General features: G+C 47.1%; 2 protein-coding genes across 3 annotated transcripts in view; both read right to left on the reverse strand.

Annotated features, from left to right (window-relative positions):
- Positions 1 to 21,162, reverse strand: part of ZNF544 (zinc finger protein 544) — a 276,321-nt gene that overhangs the window by 167,631 nt on the left and 87,528 nt on the right. The gene's annotated exons all lie outside the window — the stretch shown is intronic.
- On the reverse strand, positions 5,793 to 10,866 carry LOC132216420 (zinc finger protein 883-like). Its single transcript, XM_059665587.1, has 3 exons — positions 10,667 to 10,866; positions 8,482 to 8,608; positions 5,793 to 7,358 (listed from the first exon to the last, which is right to left on the reverse strand). Exons 1-3 carry the CDS (start codon positions 10,697 to 10,699, stop codon positions 5,803 to 5,805), a joined length of 1,716 nt encoding a protein of 571 aa, XP_059521570.1. The 5' UTR covers positions 10,700 to 10,866; the 3' UTR covers positions 5,793 to 5,802.

Consider the following 21,162-nt stretch of genomic DNA (forward strand, 5'->3'; position numbering starts at 1 on the left):
CACAGAGCTCTCCATTGCGAGTTACTAGGATTTTTGCCCCTGGATGGATTCTGTAAAGTGATGCTGTTCTCTGGAGGAACGGGCTTGCTCTTGGTTAATTTAACTACAGAACAAAACTCCCTTCTGACCCCACCAACCTGGAGACTGGTTACGGGTTCAGCACCACAAGGCTGTGCACGCCCCTCCCCTAAGATGTGTTACGAGTCCAGTTGTTATCCGTGCTTCGGAACGATTCTGAATATACCCTTCAATTTCGCTCATGGGTTGCTTTCCATTTCTGAATCAAAGACAATTAGATATTCAAATTTACTCCACTGGATTTTTCTCCTTATTTTTAAAATATTTCTTATTGGTTTTAGAGGGGGGAGGGATAGAAGCATCAATGATTTAATTGCTTTTAGAGAGAGAAAAAGGGAGGGGGGGAGATAGAAACATCTGTGAGACAGAAACAGTCTTCCTTGCCACTTACTGGGGAGCCAGCTGAGCCCGGGGCAGGCACCCTGACCAGAACGGAACTGGGGGTCTCTTGATGCATGGGACCTGACTCAGCCAACCGAGCCACACGGTAAGGGCACTGCAGGCTCATTTAAAGATACACGTTTTTATTCACTTCAGAAAGAGGAAGGGAGAGGGGGAGAAGCATCAGTGATGACGGAATCATGGATCCGCTGCCTCCTCCTGGGCATGGAGCCCGCAACCCGACCATGTCCTTGACCTCCTGTAACTCAAGGGTCCAAGCTCGACCACTGAGTCACACCAGCTGGGCACAACAGGCTCCTTTTTGAACAGAAAACCACAGGCACCAAATGGCATTCCTCTCTTTTGGTTTTTTCCGAGGATAATTCGCTTTTTCATGAGAACAACGTGTGTAAATGACAGAAGGCCGCTGCCGTGCAGAGACGGTGGCCGAGACCACCCCGCGAAAGCATTCTGACCAAGGAAGGGATGGAGGGACACAGGGCTGTGAGCTGGCGACCCAGGCTGCGGCCATGGACCCGCGGGCACCTCTTGAACAGTGTAGCGGATTGAGAGCACAGAGGCAGGAAGTCTGGGTTAGTCCTTGGTTGCATAAAACCTCTGAATGAATTCATTGCAGGTATCAAACGCACACGCTGTAGCCGGAATGGGTTTGGATCAGTGGATAGAGCGTCGGCCTGCAGACTAAAGGGTCCCAGGTTCGATTCCGGTCAAGCGCATGTACCTTGGTTGGGGGCTCATCCCCAGTGGGGAATGTGCAGGAGGCAGCTGATCGATGTTTCTCATCGATGTTTCTAGCTCTCTATCCCTCTCCCTTCCTCTCTATAAAAAAAATCAATAAAATATATATATTTTTTAAAAGCACACGCTGTAAACCAGTACAGCATTGACACCAGCCTCTCTCTCTCCCACCGTTAGCTGCGGCCACCACGTGCTAACAGAAGGTCCACTTCCCGAACCAAGCTCGCTCCAGGGCGCACTCTGCCCTCTCGCCCGCCCGTTGTCCATCGGGCCTGAATCTCTCTCCAGCAGTTCTTGGGGGGGGGGGGGTGAGGGGGGCAGCCCTTGGGGACCCAGATGAGAGCGCTAGGGTTTGGACAGGGCCCCTGTCCATCTGCCAGAGCGCTCAGCAGGGTGGGGGCGGAGGGAGGGCACTGGGGGGCTGCTGACTCAGTTTACACTTTGGTTCCTAATGCATTAAGGAGCGGGGAGGGAGGCAGTAGCATGGGAGGTGCGTGGTCATCTGGCTTTGGGTCCCGGGATCTCCCAATATTTGCGCCCGGCCCCGCCCCCTTCCGGGCACCAGGTAAGCGTCCCCTGAGAAAGTCACTACATAGGGCCAGCGGGGGGGGGGGGGGGGGGGGGGGGGGAGTCCTACTGACGGCTTTAGACAAGCAAGGGCGTGGGCTCCGGACAACCGGTGGACAGACAGACGGACGCACAGGCAGACTCCAGGACTTCCTCGTTGGGGAGGTGGCCGTCGCCGCCCCTCACCCGGCTGCCCTTCACTTGGCCACTCCGGATGCTCTCTGGCCCTGGCGCCACCCCACCCCCTGGGAGCAGCCACTCCCTGCGGGAGAGCATCTCCTACAGCCAGCAGGGCCTTGGCTTGTGCTTCTCTCACTGGTTGGCTGCCTCCTGCAGGCCCCACACACGGGACTGAGCCCACAATGGGCCAAGTGCCTTTTCCTGGAATAGAACCGTGGCCAACTGGTTCATGGATTGTCACTCAGATACTGAGCAACCCAGGCCGGGCAAGTTCTATTTGTTGTTGTTGTTGTTTGTTTTTAACACTACAAATCAACTGTGGCCAGGTAAGTCACATAGAGTGTCAACCTGATAGACCAATATTGTGGTTTAGATCTCTGGTCAGGGCACACACAAGCATCAAACAATGAAAATATAAAGAAATGGAACCACAAATTGATGTTTCTCTCTTTCACTCTCTCACACTCTCTCTAAAGTAAATAAATAAAAATTTAGCTTTGGCCGAGGACCTCAGTTGGTTAGAATCAAGGAGGTGCGTTTGCTCTCCGGTCAGGGTACACACAGGAGCCTCCCGATGATTGCATCAGTGAGTGGAAGAAGCCCTGGCTGAGTGGCTCAGGTGGTTGGAGTATCGTCCTGTACAAGAAATGTTTGCAGGTTTGATCCCCAGTCGGGGCACACAGGGAAGTCAACAAAACAATATTTATTCCCTTCCCTTCCTGTCTCCAAATATCAATAAACATATCCCGGGGTGAGGATTAAAACAACAAAGTTTAACAGCAACAACAAAAACATCCATGTTTCTCTCTCACCCTCTCTAACATTAATAAGTAAAAATAGAGAAATAAGAATTTTCAAAATCCTATAAATCCTATGAAGCTCTCCCCAGGTTAAAATAACTTGCTAGAGCCCTTGGTGGCAAACCGACACCAGGTGATGACTTGACCTCAGTTCAGCAGCAAAAAGGGGGGATTATGGAGAAACCGCCTGTAAGTAGACGACACCAAGCTTTAATGACTTTAAATTTTTTCACTGTGATGCTGATGGCAAGGCACCCATGGAAGTACACACCGGTGTCAGAACAAGTCAAAGGAAAACCGTCTGGTTACATGGAAAGATCCTGAGTCTGGGTTATGGAAGGGCCCCGATCCCCTCTTAACATTCGGCCGAGGGTACGCGTGTGTATTTCCAGAAAATGTCTCCCAGCCCGTGTGGATTCCCGCAAGGGATATTAGACTTCAACACGGATCCGAGGGAGGAACTGGCCCGGGTAATGAGCACCCTGCACCTGGAGCCACGCTTTACAGCTGCAGACAGTCAGCTAACCCGGCCGCAGACAGCAGCAGCTTCAAACAATCCACTGAGGATAAGGAGTGGGAGGAGGGCGAGGAGGACAGCCAACAGCCCAGAGGTCACCTGGGGCAAGGTGAAGACCGTCCAGGAATCTGAGCGAATTTGTGAGGAGACCAGAACCCCAGAACGCCCGAGAACACGCTAGCAGCGATCAGCTGTGCGGCAACAGTACCGGGGCAAATGGGCAAGTATTCGGGACTCAGGTTCCTGACCCACCCTGGGCGAGACCCCTGACGTGGGCTGATCCCCCGCCTCATGAATGTGGTCACCAATCACACCCAACGCCTTGGTCACCCAGGAGGACCACGGGTGGGGCAAGGAAGTATATGGACAAAGTGTAATTACACGGGTGTCGCCACCCAGCTTCCCTTTTGTATGACACAGAATCAAACCACTGCTCCTTGGCGTGTAAAATTAAAGAGCGGCTTCTGGCTAGCATGGACACCAAGGGAAGGGGAAGAAAGTGCCCAAATACTATCACTCCTTGCTCCGGGGAGAGGTGCAGAAAGTGTAACTGTACTAAGTCACCCCCCGACTAAGCCATTATGTATAAAGTCTTATGAATGGCACCTCACTGAGGAAGAAATTAATTGGCAAGACTGTTATAGAGACCACCCCACCAGCAGCAAAGTTAATAACAGTTTTTCCTTTGTGGATTGGAGCCCCCACGGGTCTGCATATAGTAACAATCGCACCCCAAAATGGGAGGGGAACACATCTTGTCTATATGTTAAAGCTAATCACCCCGTTTTATGGCGTGGAGGAGGATTTGTTGGATCTCAACCACAACATGACAATTGGCCCCTACAAAATACGCAATGGAAATTAGCTGCTGCACTTGCACCTATCAAATGGTATAGTTTTCATTATGGCACCGATAATTCCATTCAGACCTTATGGGGACTCCCAATAAGACAGTATTTGCCACCGCCTGTGTGTTTGATCCGTTTGTACTCCTCTCAGGCCCCATCCAGATGCGCCTTAATGTTACAAGCCATCTGTATGAGGTGTCATGCACAGGCTGCACCCTATCCCATTGCATTAATTCTACATTCCAAACGGACTCCCTTATGATTTTAAAACAACCAGCCTTCGGTTGGGTTCCTACTAACCTAACCAAGCCTTGGGAATCTCATCAAACCTACCAACTGGTACATGATCTGGTAAGAATCTTAAAAAGACAAAAAAGATTTCTTGGAATGTTAATTGCAGGAATCTTTGCCCGCGTAATGTTACTTCTGTGGGCATTGCTGCTTCATCCATGGTACAAACTGTTCAAACTTCTCAGTTTGTGCAACAAGTTAAGGAAAATGTAACTAAGACCTTGTCTATACAAAAGAAAACTGACAGCCAGTTTGAGATTGACTTGGCAGCACTGACGTCTACAGTCCTGTGGATGGGTGATAAAATCCAGGGCCTAGAGCAAAGAATGTCCTTGCAGCGTCATTATAATTTTCCCAGATTTCTGTTACCCCTGTTCCTTATAATAGTACCTTGCACCCTTGGGAATCAGTAAAAAAATCACCTTCTTGGTGCTTGGGGTAAAGGTAACACAGCCCTTGATATTTTAGAATTACAACAGCATATTGTACGATTATCCAAGGCAAACTTACCAATTCCTTAGATGCCTGGCAACAATTTAAAAAGGACATGAAAGAATTCAACCCCTTCCGTTGGATCTCAGTACATTTGCCTCTCAGCATAACCACTATTGCCTGTCTCAGTTTTGTTCTCATATGCTTATTTCTAGTCTGCAGATGCGGAATGAAGAGTCTTAAAAGGACTCGAACCCTTCAGGCAGCAGTCACCTCTCAAGAATTATTAAGGAAAAGAAACGGGGGAGATGCGGGAGATGCAGGACGCCACCCACTGTCTTCACTAGCAGAGAAGTGCAAACAAGGATCCCAGAAGGCTGGTGACCCTTGTACCCATGGCAGGGCCTGAGTTATGCACCGATTGTCTCATCCCGACAATGGGGGCTCAAGCTATTTCCCGATCAAATCGTCTCAGAGTAAATCCTTCTAATATTTACTGACCTTTAAGACAGCCTGTCTGCTACCGCAATTACCTGCCTAAGGGCTTTTGTTTAACCAAAGCTGAATAAAAGGCTGGCGAGGCCTGGGCACCGGTGGAGGTCCTTCCCCTTGAGTTGGACTTGCCCGCCTGGCCCCCCAATATTTCCAAATGACCTCTTGTCTCTTCGCTTTCATTTGTGTGCGGCTCCTCTTCCAGATCCTCAACCCGTAACCACGCGGGATGAGGGGGAACAAACATACAACAACTAACTTTATGGAAACTCTCCCTACTGCTGAGGATGGAATTTATGAGCTGCAAGTCCGATATCTGAAGCCTGAATGTCTTTCAGTGTTGTTAACACTGAACAAGGAAACTACAGTTCCTCCACATCTAAAAATTTCCTCTAATGTGTACGCTCATTTGTCCTGAGGCTAGAATTTTTGTTAAATTTACCCACCTTCACAGCACTCAAAAAGCCTTTCTTTTATGTGAACTCTGATGAGTACGCACATGACAATTGCTGATAAAAGATTTCCCACAATCAGTGCACTCATAAGGTCTTTTTCCACTGTGAACTCTCTGATGATAATGGAATCCAGAGCTATGGGTAAAAGATTTCCCACAATCATTGCACTTATATGGTTTTTCGCCAGTGTGAACTCTCTGATGTTTATAAAGGTCACTGTTCCTGATAAAAGATTTCCCACAGTCACTGCACTCAAAAGGTCGTTCTCCAGTATGAAGTTTCTCATGGTTATGAAGGTCACAGTTCCTGATAAAAGATTTCCCACAATCAGTGCACTTATAAGGTCTTTCTCCGTTGTGAACTCTCTGGTGATAATGGAGTCCAGAGCTATGGATAAAAGATTTCCCACATTCACTGCACTCATACAAACTTTGTCTAGTGTGTAGTCTCTGATGATAACAAAAGAGAGATTTCCTCTTAAAAGATTTTCCACATTCATTACACCCATAAGGCCTTTCAGCAGAGTGAAGTCTCCGATGACGACGAAGGCAGGCTATTCTGGTAAAACACTTTCCACATTCACTACAGTCAAAAGGTTTTTCCCCAGTGTGAACCCTTTGGTGTTCAATGAGGCTGGAACACTGGGTAAAGGTTTTCCCACATTCGCCACACTCATAAGGCTTTTCTCCAGTGTGAGCCCTTTGGTGGTGAATGAGGCTGGAATTTTGGCTAAAGGATTTCCCACATTCATCACACTCATACGGCTTTTCTCCAGTGTGAACTCTCTGGTGTCTAGTGAGGCCAGCACTTTGGCTAAAGGACTTTCCACATTCACCACACGCATAAGGCTTTTCTCCAGAATGAACTCGACAGTGTTGAATAAGGATCCAGTGTTCTTTAAAACATTTTCCACACTCACGGCACTCATATGGCTTTTCCGATGAGGGAACTTTCTGATGACAATTAAGTCCAGAGGTTGCTTTAAAGTATTTTTCATTTTCGGTGCCCACAAAACACTGCCTTCCAGTATGGACAGCTTGATCTAGACCAAGTGTGTCGTTGCCTCTCATGGCTTTTTTACAGTCTTTCCTGCTATGGAAACTTTTTCTGTTTTGTAATGTCACCCCAGACATGGAGGTTTCACTTGGTTTCGTCCTGGGATGAGGAGCCTGGTGCTGGAGTTGTCCGGAGGCAGTAAGGATGCTCTCTCTGACCTTCTGACGGGTAAAAAGCTTCTGGGACACACGGAATGTGCAGCTCTTCACAAGTGAGGCCCTGTCCACACACTCTGCTCTCACGTGTTGCTTATGGTGCTGGTGAAGCTGTGTACTAAAATAAAATGACTCTGCACATGCGCCACACCTCAGCGGTGTCGTACTATATTGCGTTCCCTGCGGCTCAACCACCTGGAAAATGTCCCTCAAGACTGCAGCACAACACTCACAGGGATGGCTCGTCCGGGAAGACGAAGCTACGTTGGTCTTCTGTGCCTGTGACACTCTTACAGAAACGCTCTGTTCAGTGGACGCCTCCAGATGCTGACTGCCACAGCAGCAACCTGAACAAAAGGAAAGCCCGGTGAATTACATGTTGGTCCTACAGCAGAAGGTAATCCTGCCGGCCTGCAGTGGTTCGACCTATGGACCAGGAGGTGAGGATTTGACTCCCAGTCAAGGCACATGCCTGGATTGTGGGCTTAATCCCCTGTCAGGGGCTTGTAGGAGGCAGCCAAACAATGATTCTCTCTCATCCTGGATGTTTCTCTCTCTCACTCTCTCCCTCTTCCTTCCACTCTGAAATAAATGAAAATATATTTTAAAAAGGGCCGAAACCGGTTTGGCTCAGTGGATAGAGCGTCGGCCTGCGGACTGAGGGGTCCCAGGTTCGATTCCGGTCAAGGGCATGTGCTTGGGTTGCGGGCACTTCCCCAGTGGAGGATGTGCAGGAGGCAGCTGATCGATGTTTCTCTCTCATCGATGTTTCTAACTCTCTATCTCTCTCCCTTCCTCTCTGTGGAAAATCAATAAAATATATTTAAAAAAAAAAAAAAAAGAAAAAGAAAAAAAATGGAAACCTCATCATAAATGTCCATCTATCACACCAAGGCATGATTCTATTAAATGATGTTCAAGACACGTCTTAGAATCTGAGAAAATGGCTTTTATACGTTAAATGGTCCCTAAATGGGGGGAGGGGAGGGGGCTCTCATCGATGTTTCTAACTCTCTATCCCTGTCCCCATCTCTCTCTAAAAAATCAATTAAAAGCCCTAACCGTTTGGCTCAATGGATAGAGCGTCAGCCTGTGGACTCAAGGGTCCCAGGTTCGAATCTGGTCAAGGGCATGTACCTTGGTTGCGGGCACATCCCCAGTATGGAGTGTGCAGGAGGCAGCTGATCGATGTTTCTCTCTCATCAATGTATCTAACTCTCTATCCCTCTCCCTTCCTCTCTGTAAAAAACCAGTAAAATATATTGAAAAAAATCAATTAAAACATATATTTAAAAATAAAGAACAGATCAGGGGTTAGCCAAAGGGTAGTTGCCGCTGCCCATAGCTGCCTGGGGGCAAGTCTCATCAAAACCTTCAGAGCTTCAAACAGAAGAAACAAAGTACAATCCTGACTTAGGGGGGGTGCAGGCGAGTGCAAAGAAGAAGGAACCAGGAGAGTGAAGGTCTTACCCTGTGAGGATACAAGAGCAAAATTCTCCAGCATCACCTCGAGGTAGAGGCCTCTCTGGGCCTCATCAAGGAGGCGCCATTCTGTCCTGGAGAAGTACACGGCGACATCCTCAAAGGCCACACCGACCTGTCGGAATGAATACATCTGAGTCAGAAACAGCCCGTCGGAGAACCCACAATCCTCCTCTTCCCCACAACCCGACACCTCCAGGGCCCACGGTTCTGAGAAGACACCCAGCCCTGGTGCCAGGGCTGCCTGCTCTGTCATCACAGTCCCATTAACCACTCTTACCACCCTCACAACAACAGACAGGGATAGGGGAAGGGGAGGGGAGGGGGGCAGGTAAATGCCACCTCAGCTCAGGGCCCTGCCAGAAGGGCTCCACCATTCCTGCCCCGCAAATCCACGGGGATGTCCCAGGTCATTCCTGCAGGACGCAGCAAAACATGGGCTGTGCTTCACCCTTAGATCCACACTCCAGCCCTAGCCGGCTTGGCTCAGTGGCTAGAGTGTCAGACTGTGGACTGAAGGGTCCCGGGTTCGATTCCAGCCAAGGGCACATGCCCGGGTTGCAGGCTCGATCCCCAATAGGGGGCGTGCAGGAGGCAGCTGATCCATGATTCTCTCTCATCATTGATGTTTCTATCTATCTCTCCTTCTCCCTTCCTCTCTGAAATCAATAAAGAAATATTTTTTTTTTAAATAAATAAATCCACACACCAGGTACCCAGGACCATCAGCTCAAACATCCTCTAGTCTGCACACCACTGTGTCACCTCTAGCTGCTTCACATATTCACACCCCAGGTTCCCTCCCTCAGCTCTGCCTCCTTTGTCCTGGTGCACAAAAGAGCTATGACTTTTTAAAAATTTTCTTTATTGATTGAATTATTACATGCTAGAGACCTCGTGCAAAAAATTTATGCACTGGGGGGGGGGGTCAGGGTCCCTCAGCCTGGCCTGTGCCCTCGCAGTCTGGAGGTGGGAGAGGCTCCCGCCTACGCCACTGCACTCGCCAGCTGTGAGCCCAGCTCAGGGCTTCAGGCTGAGCAGCACTCCCCCTGCAGGGGTGTACTGACCACCAGGGGCAGCTCCTGCATTGAGTGTCCGCCCCCTGGTGGTCAGTAAACATCATAGCGACCAGTGATTCTGCTGTTCGGTCAATTTGCATCTTAGCCGTTTATTATATAGGATGTGTCCTTCTCCCCACATTGCCTCCCCCCCAAACCCTCACTCATGCCCTCACCCCTCTATGGTCTGTGTCCATTGGTTAGGCCTGTAAGCATGCACATAAGTCCTTTGGTTGATCTCTCCTCCAAGAGCTACCACTTTTTAAAAAAATTTCTTGATTGATTGAGTTATTACATCTGTGGTCCTAACCAGTTTGGCCCAGTGGATGGAGCCTCGGCCTGCGGACTGAAGGGTCCCGGGTTCGATTCCGGTCAATGGCATGTATCTTGGCTGCGGACACATCCCCAGTGGCGGGGGGCGGTGCAGGAGGCAGCTGGTCGATGTTTCTCTCTCATCGATGTTTCTAACTCTCTATCCCTCTCCCTTCCTCTCTGTAAAAAACCAATAAAATATATTTTTAAAAAATTATTACATTTGTCTCTTTATCCCCACTCATGCCCCCCCCCCCCGTGTCTGTGTCCACTGGTCAGGCAGAGAGGCCTTTGGTCGATCTCCCCCAAGAGCTACCACTTATTTTTTAAAATATAGCTTAATTGATTTTTTACAGAGAGGAAGGGAGAGGGACAGAGAGTTAGAAACATGATGAGAGAGAAACGTCGATCAGCTGCCTCCTGCACACCCTCTACGGGGGATGAGCCCGCAACCCAGGAACATGCCCTTGACCAGACTCGAACCCGGGACCCTTCAGTCCGCAGGCCGACGCTCTACCCACTGAGCCACACCGGCCAGGGCAGGAGCTCCCACATTTGCAAGCCTCCCTCCCGGGCCTCCCTCCTCGATTTCAGCCCCACGCGTGCAGCTGCTCGCGGGGTGTTCCCACTCAGTGTTCCCCGGGGAACCCTCAGCCCCGCCCCCTCCCACCCCCGTCACCCCGGTGTCACCCACGGGCGCCTCGCCTTCCTGACGAGGGGCCCGGGCTGCAGGAGTGGAAGGGCGCCCCCATCCCCACCCCTCGCTGCGGGATTGGGCGAGGGAGCTCCGGGTGCGCGATCACCTGGGCCGGGCCCCCCGGCGCGGCCTCCGCCATCGGGGGCGGCGGGCGAGGGGGACGGTCCCCTCCCGCCCGGAAGCGGGTCCCTCGCGGGGTCGCCGGGCCTCGGGCCTCCGTCTGTCCCTCTGTACGGCGGGGGCCGCGCCTCCTCTGTTCCGTCGCCTCAAAACCCCACAGAGAACCCCAAAGACCGAAGAGGTACCACCGGAGGAGGCCGGAAGTCAGGTGGAAAAATCCCGGAAATGCTTTCCTGCCGGTCTCTCCCGAGCGGGACACCGCGCACGGCCTTCTGGGTAATGTAGTTCCAGGCGCTCCAGAGGCCACAGGCTGGCTATTGTTAGCAACTAGGACATCAGCCCCTGGAGGGATCCTGGCAGCGGTTCGCAACCTGTGGGTCGCGACCCCTTCGGGGGTCCAGCGACCCGTTCACAGGGGTTGCCTAAGACCATCGGAAAACACATATATAAGTACATATTGTTTTTGTGATGAATCACTATGCTTTCATTATGTTCAATTTTAACAATGAAATTGGGGGTCACCACAACATGAGGATCTGTATTAAAGGGCCGGGCGTTAGGAAGGTTGAGAACCGCTGCTGTAAGGTGATACTGCTCCCCGAAGGGAAGGGCTGGCTCCTGGGTAACTGCAGCAAACGCTCCATTCTGACCCCACCCACCTGGAGACTGGTTACGGGCTCAGCCCCACAAGTCTGTGCACGATCCTCTCCTTAAATGCCAATGGCAAGTCCACATGTTATCTGTGCTTCAGAACAGCAGGCTATTTTTAAACATATATGTTGATTTTTTAATGTTTTTTTTAGAACATCTTAAATTTTTTTTTATACTTTATTGATTTTTTTACAGAGAGGAAGGGAGAGGGATAGAGAGTTAGAAACATCGATCAGCTGCCTCCTGCACACTCCCCACTGGGGATGTGCCCACAACCCAGGTACATGCCCTTGACCAGGATCGAACCCGGGACCCTTGAGTCCACAGGCTGATGCTCTATCCACTGAGCCAAGCAAGTCAAGGCGAATTTTGTTTTTTAACACTGTAAATCAATTATAGCCGTGTAAACTCATTTGAGTGTCTTCTTCATATGCCAAGGTTATGGGTTCGAGCTCCGGTCAGGGCACATACAAGCATAAATAAATGGAACAACAAATTGATGTTTTTCTCTTTCACTCTCTGAAATCTTCTCTAATGTGAATAAATGAAAATTTAGCTTTGGCCGGGTCCCTCAGTTGGTTAGAGTGTCATCCCAAATTGCCAAGTGGTGGGTTTGATCTCTGGTCAGGGCACATACAAAAATCTACCAGTGAGTGGATCAATAAGTGGGAGAAACCCTGGCTGAGTGACTCAGTTGGAGCAACCTTCTGTATAAGACAAGTTTACGGGTTCGGTTCTGAGTCAGGGCACATACCTGGTTTGCAGGTTTGATCCCTAGTTGGGGAACATAGGGAAGTCAAACTATCAATGTTTCTCCATTTTTCTCAGTAAGAATCAATACACATATTCTCTGGTGAGGATTTAAAAAAAAGGGGGGGGGGGAGCTAGCCAGTTTGGCCCAGTGGATAGATGTGTAATGAAGGGTCCCATGTTTGATTCTGGTCTAAGGCACATGCCTGGGTTCCAGGCTCAATCCCTAGGAGGGAGCGAGCAGGAGGCAGGAGCTCAATGATACTCTCCTCATTTGTCTCTCTCTTTCCCTTTTTCTCTCAAATCAATAAAAAAATATATTTTTAAAATGGAGCAGCAACAACAAAAAGTCAACATTTCTTTCCGCCTCTTTCTCAAATCAATAACCAAAAATTTAGAAACAATAAGAATTTAAAAGATACTATAGCCCGGCCGGCGTGGCTCAGTGGTTGAGCGTTGACCTATGAATCAGGAGGTCACGGTTTGATTCCTGGTCGGGGCACATGCCCAGGTTGCGGGGTTGATCCCAATAGGGGGCGTGCAGGAGGCAGCTGATCCATGATTCCCTCTCATCATTGATGTTTGTATCTCTCTCCGTCTCACTTCCTTTCTAAAACCAATAAAAATATTTTAAAAAATAAAAATAAAAGTTACTATACATCAGAGGTTCGTAAGACACCCTCCTCAAGTTAAATTAACTTGCTAGAGCCGTTGGTGCAAACGAATGCCAGTTGTTACTGGTGTTTTGTTTTGTTTTTAAAATATATTTTATTGATTTCTTACAGAGAGGAAGGGAGAGAGTTAGAAACATCGATGATGAGAGAAACATCGATCAGCTGCCTCCTGCACATTTCCTACTGGGGATATGCCCGCAACCCAGGTACATGCCCTTGACCGGAATCGAACCTGGGACCTTTCAGTCCGCAGGCCGACACTCTATCCACTGAGCCAAACCGGTTAGGGTCATACTGAAATATTGACTTCCCTCTGCACACTACCTACTGGGGATCAAGACTCCAACTGGGCATTGCCCTGATCAGGAATTGAACCAGTGACCTCTTGGTGCATAAGAAAATGCTCAATCCATTGTGCAACACTGTCCAGGGTTGGAGGCCTTTTATTGCCCATCTAGTTCAGCAGTTGTGTCCCTTGTATAGATTAGTAAAGAAAGGAGTCATATGGGGTTGGAGCCAAGAGCACACAGATGCCATTACTAGTACAAAGAAAGAGAGAAATGATAAGTCATGAAGTAAATTCACAGTGACAGATACTGGTAATTCTATAACCATAATGATGGTTTCAGTTTCATGAATATGTTGAGACTCATCAAATACTATAAATGAAATATGTTCTTCACTAATTAAACCTTTTGAAAAATGGTTCAAAAATTTTAAAAAGTTTTGTATGTCCAACTTTTAGAAAATAGGTTTGGCATCTCTCTACTCAATCCAGGTTCTCATATCCTCTGGAGGTCAAATATTGTTTCAGTGACATTAAATATACCAAGGAATGAGGGACTTTCACCAAAGTCAACAAAAATACTGGCTGGGTCCCAAAAGCTACATCCTTGGTCTATAGATGCCACTTTTTTTTTTATCTTTCATTTCCTTCCTAGGCACTATGACCATTAAGCAAACATCTAGTAAGGTACAGAAATCCACGAAACTCTTTATTTTCAAGGACAAACACTTTGACCACAGAAGATAAACATGTCTGGAGATCCTCTTATTTGTGAATTCGCTGATCTTGTCTTTTTCACAGAAACGTTTCTGGATGCATGTATAGAAGAGGCAGATTCCATGTAGCTGTGGCTACAGGATTCTCCAATTCCGATTGGGCTAGTGATTCTGTAGCAATCACTCTGTAACCAATATGGTCCTAACACCAGTGATCACCACCCATGGAATTGTAGAGATTAAGACAGTTGGCCCATTGTAAAACCTTAAAGAGAAATCCCATTCACATGGACTGGCATAGCCCTGGCCTGTGTGACTGGTGAGAGCATCGGCCCTGATTTCGGTGTGTTTTGGGTTAGATTCCTACTCAAGTGCACATAAATGAGTTGTAGGTTCAATGGATGTGTCTGTTTCTCACACCGATTTTTCTCTCTCCCTCGCTTGTTTCCACTGTCTCGACATGTCAATGGAATAGATGTTGCCACGTGATGATTTACAACAACAAAAGTACTGGCATAGCCTGTGTGAAAAACAAAATTCCTGCTGATCCTAGAAGCAGGTGAAGTTGTCACCCCAGCTAAGTTTTGAAAGGATGTCTGAGTCTTCGAAAACTCGTAGGATTCAGGCTTCTCACGAGTACCGGAAAACTCTGCACTCTTTCCTAAAAGGAAGGGGGTAAGCAATGCAAATTCGGTGAAACGTGCTGAGCTAATTCCCCCATCATACTCTACCCTTAGAGGCAGAGAAAGGTTGAAACCAGAGTAAAAATTGTTCACGTCTTCATACTTGTAGAGCCCAAATATGCTTACAAACTACCCCACAAAGAAAACATCCAAAATTAGAGAGGATTTAAAACAAAAAGGTTTTTATTATGTTAAAAACCCAAAGGACATCGACCCAAGCAATCTTCTGATAGTGGCATCGAGAGTGGTAATATTCACTAGAGGTATCTACAAAATTATCAATCATCTTCTTAAAAATATATATTTTTTTTTTCCTGGGAGCTGCCAGCTGAACTCAGATGATGTTCTCTGGGGTCAACAATGGGTAAGGTCCCAAACAGAGCAAATGAAATGCAGATCTCCTAAGGGCTCACCGTTACTCCTAATTTCCTTTAACTAATAAGAGAACAAAGTCAGCTTACCTGAGGACAACAGGATGGTGACTGATGAAAACTGTGGGGACCTGCTCATTGTTTGTACAGGTAAAATGGATTCTGTCACAGAAATTTGCAGTGATATAAATCTGCACTAAGCCCTGGGCAGGTTAGAATGTATAACATAAGCAGGTTAGGATGCTTCCCATGTAACTAAACATTATGGAAAATCTTCCTGCTGTTGAGGACGGGATTTATGAGATGAAAGTCAGAAAACTGAAGCCTGAGTTTCCTCCAGTGTGCTTAACACGGAATAAAGAAAGTACATTTCCTACACATCTAAGAACTTACTCTAATGTGTACTCTCATGTGTCCAGAAGTTAGGATTTTGGCTAAAAGATTACCCACATTCGCCGAAACCGGTTTGGCTCAGTGGATAGAGTGTCAGCCTGCGGACTGAGAGGTCCCAGGTTCGATTCCGGTCAAGGGCATGTACCTGGGTTGTGGGCATATCCCCAGTAGGAGATGTGCAGGAGGCAGCTGATCGATGGTTCTCTCTCATCGATGTTTCTAACTCTCTCTCTCCCTTCCTCTCTGTAAAAAATCAATAAAATGTATTTAAAAAAAAAAAAAAGATTACCCACATTCATAGCACTCAAAGAGCCTTTCTCCTATGTGAACTTTCATGTTGAAGAAGATGAGTTTTCCTTATAAAAGATTTGCCACAATTAATGCACTCATAAGGCCTTTCTCCAGTGTGAACGCTCTGGTGGCGACGGAGTGCAGAGCCATACAGAAAAGATTTCCCACATTCCCTGCACTCATATGGCCGTTCCCCAGTGTGAACTCTCTGATGATACTGGAGTCCAGATCTACCGGCAAATGATCTCCCACAATCTGCGCACTCATGTCTTTCCCCAGTGTGAACGCTCTGATGATAATTCAGTCCAGTGGCACTGCAAAACGTTCTTCCACATTCATTGCACTCATATGGCCTTGCTCCCATGTGAACGCTCTGGTGACGACGAAGGTGGGATATTCTGGTAAAAGATTTCCCACATTCCATGCACTCATATGGCCGTTCCCCAGTGTGAACACTCTGATGATACAGGAGTCCAGATCTACCGGGAAATGATTTCCCACAATCTGTGCACTCATAAGGTCTTTCCCCAGGGTGAACCCTCTGATGATAATTCAATCCAGAGGCACTGCAAAAAGTTCTCCCACATTCACTGCACTCATATGGCCTTTCTCCCGTGTGAACTCTCTGATGACGACGAAGGTTGGATATTCTGGCAAAAGATTTCCCACATTCAGGGCACCTATAAGGCCTTTCATCAGAGTGAATTCTTGTATGAAGATGAAGGCTATACATTCTGGTAAAATATTTTCCACATTCACTACACTCATACGGCTTTTGTTCAGTGTGAATTCTCTGGTGTTGAATGAGGCTGGAACTTTGGCTAAAGAATTTCCCACATTCACCACACTCATAAGGCTTATCTCCAGCGTGAACTCGACTGTGTTGGATAAGGATCCACCGATATCTAAAACATTTCCCGCACTCACTGCATTCATATGGCTTTTCCAATGAGTGGACTTTCTGATCATCACGAAGGTCAGGGATTCCTTTAAAACAGTTTTTACTTTCAGGGTTCACAACACACTGCCTTCCAGTATAGACAGCTCGGTCTGGAACAAGTGTGTTGTTGCAGCCAATGGCTTTTTCAGATTCTTTCTGGCAAAGGAATTTTTCCCCGTTTTGAAATGTTACCCCAGACAAGGAGAGTTCACTTGGTTTGTCCCTGGTAAGAGGAGCCTGTTTCTGACTGGTAAAAAGCTTCTGGGACACACTGAATGTGCTGCTCTTCACAAGAGAGCCCTTGTTCATACCTCTTATCAAACACTCCGCTCTCACGTCCTGCCCATGGTGCTGGTGCAACTTTCCACTGAAAAAAAATGGTTTTGCACATGCCCCACACCTCAAGAATTTCGAACTGTGTTGTGTTTTCTGTTGCTCAACAAACTGGAAAATGTCCCTCAAGACTGCACCACAACTCTCACAAGGGTGGCTCTTCTGAGAAGACAAAGTTCCTTTGATCCTCTTGGCCTTTGACACTCTTACAGAAACCGTATGTTCAATGGACGCCTCCAGAGCCAGTGTTCCACAGCAGCAACCTGAACAAAAGGAATCGCTGAGTAAATTACACGTTGAGTCTATGGCAAAAGGTTATCTCACCCAGCCGTCGTGTCTCAGTGGTTGAGGGTGGCCTATGAAGCAGGAGGTAATGGTTTGATTCCTGCTCAGGGTGCATGCCCGGGTTGTGGGCTATATTGCCATTAGGGGGTATTCAGGAGGCAGCCAATCAATGAGTCTCTCCCATCATTGATTACATTTCTCTATCTCTCCCTTCCAATAAAAATCAATAAATATATATATTTTAAAAAGGAAAAAAAAAGGTAATCTCATTACAAATGTCCATCTGTCGCACGTGGAATAATTCTATGTATTGATTTTCAAGCCAAACGACGTAGAATCTGAGGAAATGGCTTTTTTCTTTTTTTTTTAATATATTTTTATTGATTTTTTTACAGAGAGGAAGGGAGAGAGACAGAGAGTTAGAAACATCGATGAGAGAGAAACATCGATCAGCTGCCTCCTGCACATCTCCTACTGGGGATGTGCCCGCAACCCAGGTACATGCCCTTGACCGGAATCGAACCTGGGACCCTTCAGTCCGCAGGCCGACGCTCTATCCACTGAGCCAAACCGGTTTCAGCTGAGGAAATGGCTTTTATACATTAAGTGGTAACTAAATGGGAAGAGGGGAATTCAAGGAAAGAGGAACATGGTTATAGGATGGGACACAAAATAAGGAGGATCAATCTACTAGCTGTTCTTCTGCAAATTGCTTCCTCCAGGACGTTTCCTGCTAATTCCATAACACTTTGTACTAGAATGTGAATGTGGCCCACCCAATGGAGGTCAGTGTTTGAGCATCAGATTATGAATCAGGAGGTTAAGGTTTGGTTTCTGGTCAGGGGACAAGCTGGAATTTTAAATCCATCTTTAGTGTGGGGCCTGCAGGAGACAGCCAGGCCATCATTCTCTCTCATCACTGATTTTTCTCCCTCTCTCTCCCTTCCTCTCTGAAATAATTAAAATTATATGTGAGAGGAAAGAAAGAAAAAAAAAGTAATGGGAATGTCCACAAGCCCATAAAAATTAACTGCAAAGGAGTGGATGATGTTCCAGGTCAACACAAAGATATATACATATCCAAAGTTCTGTAGGCAGCAGTAAAGTGAGAGAGGGGGTGGCAGACTGGGCGAGCAAACCCATGTGGAAATGGCAGGGGTCAATATACAAGGGTTGAAGATGCTTCAGTTATCTGCGGGGCTTGCACTAGTGCGCCCCTAGAGGCCTGCTCTGTTTGGCTCAGTGGATAGAGCGTCGGCCTGCTGACTGAAAGGTCCCAGGTTCGATTCCAGTCAAGGGCATGTACCTGGGTTGCGGGCATATCCCCAGTAGGAGATGTGCAGGAGGCGGCTGATCGATGTTTCTCTCTCATCGATGTTTCTAACTCTCTATCTCTCTCCCTTCCTCTCTGTAAAAAATCAATAAAAAAATGTATTAAAAATAAAGAAATAAAACAAACAAACAAACAAACAAACAAAAAAGCTGTGGTAGCAATACTCATAACAGCCTGCATTTTTTTTAATTGATTTTAGAGAGGAAGGGAGAGGGAAAGTGAGATAGAAACATCAATGATGAGAGAGGATCATTGATTGGCTGCTTCCTGTGGATCGAGCCCACAATCCAGGGATGTGCCTTTGACTGTAATCGAACCAGGGACCCTTCAGTCTGCAGGCCGACGCTCTATCCACTGAGCCAAACCGGCTAGGGCTAGAGTTTTTTAATGTCTCTTTTAACAACAACAATAAGTTGTTATTGATTTTACAGAGACAGGAAGGGAGAGGGGGACAGAAATACTCAGCTGCCTCCCGCATGCACCCCAGCAGGGAATGGAGCCTGTAACCTGGGCACATACCCTGACCTGGAATCGAAACAGATCTTTCAGTGCACAGGACAATGCCTGACCAAGTGAGCCACACCGCCCAGGGCCATAGAGTTATTTTTAAAATCTTGAGTCATTTTTTTTATAGCTTTTTAAAAGTATAATTTCTTTTTTTTAAATATTTTATTTTTTACAGAGAGGAAGGGAGAGGGAAAGAGAGTTAGAAACATTGATGAGAGAGAAACATCAATCAGCTGCCTTCCTGCACACCCCCCCACTGGGGATGTGCCCCCAACCAAGGCACATGCCCTTGACTGGAATCGAACCTGGGACCCTTCAATCCACAGGCCAATGCTCTATCCACTGAGCCAAACCGGTTAGGGCTAAAAGTATAATTTCTTTTTTTTTTTTTTTTTTTTTTAATATATTTTATTGAGTTTTCACAGAGAGGAAGGGAGAGATATAGAGAGTTAGAAACATCAATGGGAGAGAAACATCGATCAGCCGCCTCCCGCACATCTCCCACTGGGGATGTGCCCGCAACCCAGGTACATGCCCCTGACCGGAATCGAACCCGGGACCCTACAGTCCGCAGGCCGACGCTCTATCCACTGAGCCAAACCGGTTTCGGCAAAAAGTATAATTTCTATGTAATAAACTGCACATATTTAAAGTGTAGTATTTGAAAAAAAAATAAAGTGTAGTATTTGATAGGTTTTGACACACATTTAAAACTGAAAACACCATTCAATTATAGTAATGACCTAACCTGTGACTGTATTTTTGCCTCAGGACCTCATTTAAAAAATATATATTTTATTGATTTTTTACAGAGAGGAAGGGACAGAGATAGTTAGAAACATCAATGAGAGAGAAACATCGACCAGCTGCCTCCTGCACACCCCTTACTGGGGATGTGCCCACAACCAAGGTACATGCCCTTGACCGGAATCGAACCTGGGACCCTTCAGTCCGCAGGCTGATGCTCTATCCACTGAGCCAAACCGGTTAGGGCCTCGTTTTTTTTTTTTTAATATATTTTTATTGACTTTACAGAGAAGGAGGGAGCGGGATAGAGAGGTAGGAACATTGATGAGAGAGAAACATCGCTCAGCTGCCTCCTCCTGCACGCCCCCTCCAGGAGATCGAGCCGGCAACCATCATACATGCCCTTGACTGGAATCCAATCACAGGCTTCCAGTCTGTGGTCCAACTCTCTATCCACTGAGCCAAACCAGTTAGGGCCTTTTATAATCTCTCCCTTCCCTTCACAGTTCTCTCAGTGACTTCTTTTTTTATATAAATTTTTTTAAATATATTTTTTAATTGATTTTTTACAGAGAGGAAGGGAGAGAGATGGAGAGTTAGAAACATCGATGACAGAGAAACATCGATCAGCTGCCTCCTGCACAACCTCCTACTGGGGATGTGCCTGCAACCCAGGTACATTCCCTCGACCAGAATCGAACCCGGGACCCTTCAGTCCGCAGGCCGACGCTCTATCCACTGAGCCAAACCGGTTCCGGCAACTTCTTTTCCTTACTAAAGATACCTTTGTGTTTTCTATAACTTATACAATGGGAATCATTACATTTTTTTTTCCGGTTTACTCTGAAATTCATATATTGCTCAGTCAGTGTTGCTCAGTGGTTGAGCATTGAACTATGAACCATGGAAGCCAGTCAGATTCTTAGACAGGGCACTGGCTCCATTCCCAGGTTACTGGCACATGCCCAGGTTACTGGCTCCATTCCCAGTAGGGGGCATGCAGGAGGCCCCTTATTCATGATTCTCTCTCATCGTTGATGTTTCTCTCTACCTCTCTTGCTTCCTGTCTGAAATCAATAAAACCATATTTTTTAAAAATAAGATTGCTAAAAGGAACTACGTAAGTCTTAGGATATGCACTAGAAATTACCATATATCCCTAGCTGGTTTGGCTCAGTGGATAGAGCGTCGCCCTGCAGACTGAAGGGTCCCAGGTTCGATTCCGGCCAAGGGCACAAGCCTGGGTTGCGGGCTCTATCCCCAGGAGGGGGCATGCAGGAGGCAGCGATCAATGATCCTCATCATTGATATTTCTATCTCTCCCTCTCTAAAATCAATAAAATATATGTATTTTTTAAAATTACCATACGAATAAAACAGCGTTCATCAGTGGCTAGTACACATTCACTGACACAGGCAAGAGAGTTTTCCGGTGGAACCAGAGGCAGGGCTGTAGCTTATCCACCTGCTTCAGGGGAGCCTAACAGCCTAACACTCTTCTTCCTTCGTCTCACGGCCCTAC

The sequence above is a fragment of the Myotis daubentonii genome, chromosome 15, assembly GCF_963259705.1.
Source record: "Myotis daubentonii chromosome 15, mMyoDau2.1, whole genome shotgun sequence".
NCBI lineage: Eukaryota > Metazoa > Chordata > Mammalia > Chiroptera > Vespertilionidae > Myotis > Myotis daubentonii.

Coding starts and splice junctions, on each gene's coding strand:
- LOC132216420 (XM_059665587.1), bottom strand. CDS start 10,699: ATGGCGGAGGCCGCGCCGGGGGGCCCGGCCCAG. Junction 8,609..10,666: donor CGCCGGGGGGCCCGGCCCAG/GTGATCGCGCAC, acceptor TCATTCCGACAG/GTCGGTGTGGCCTTTGAGGA. Junction 7,359..8,481: donor TGCTCTTGTATCCTCACAGG/GTAAGACCTTCA, acceptor CCTTTTGTTCAG/GTTGCTGCTGTGGCAGTCAG.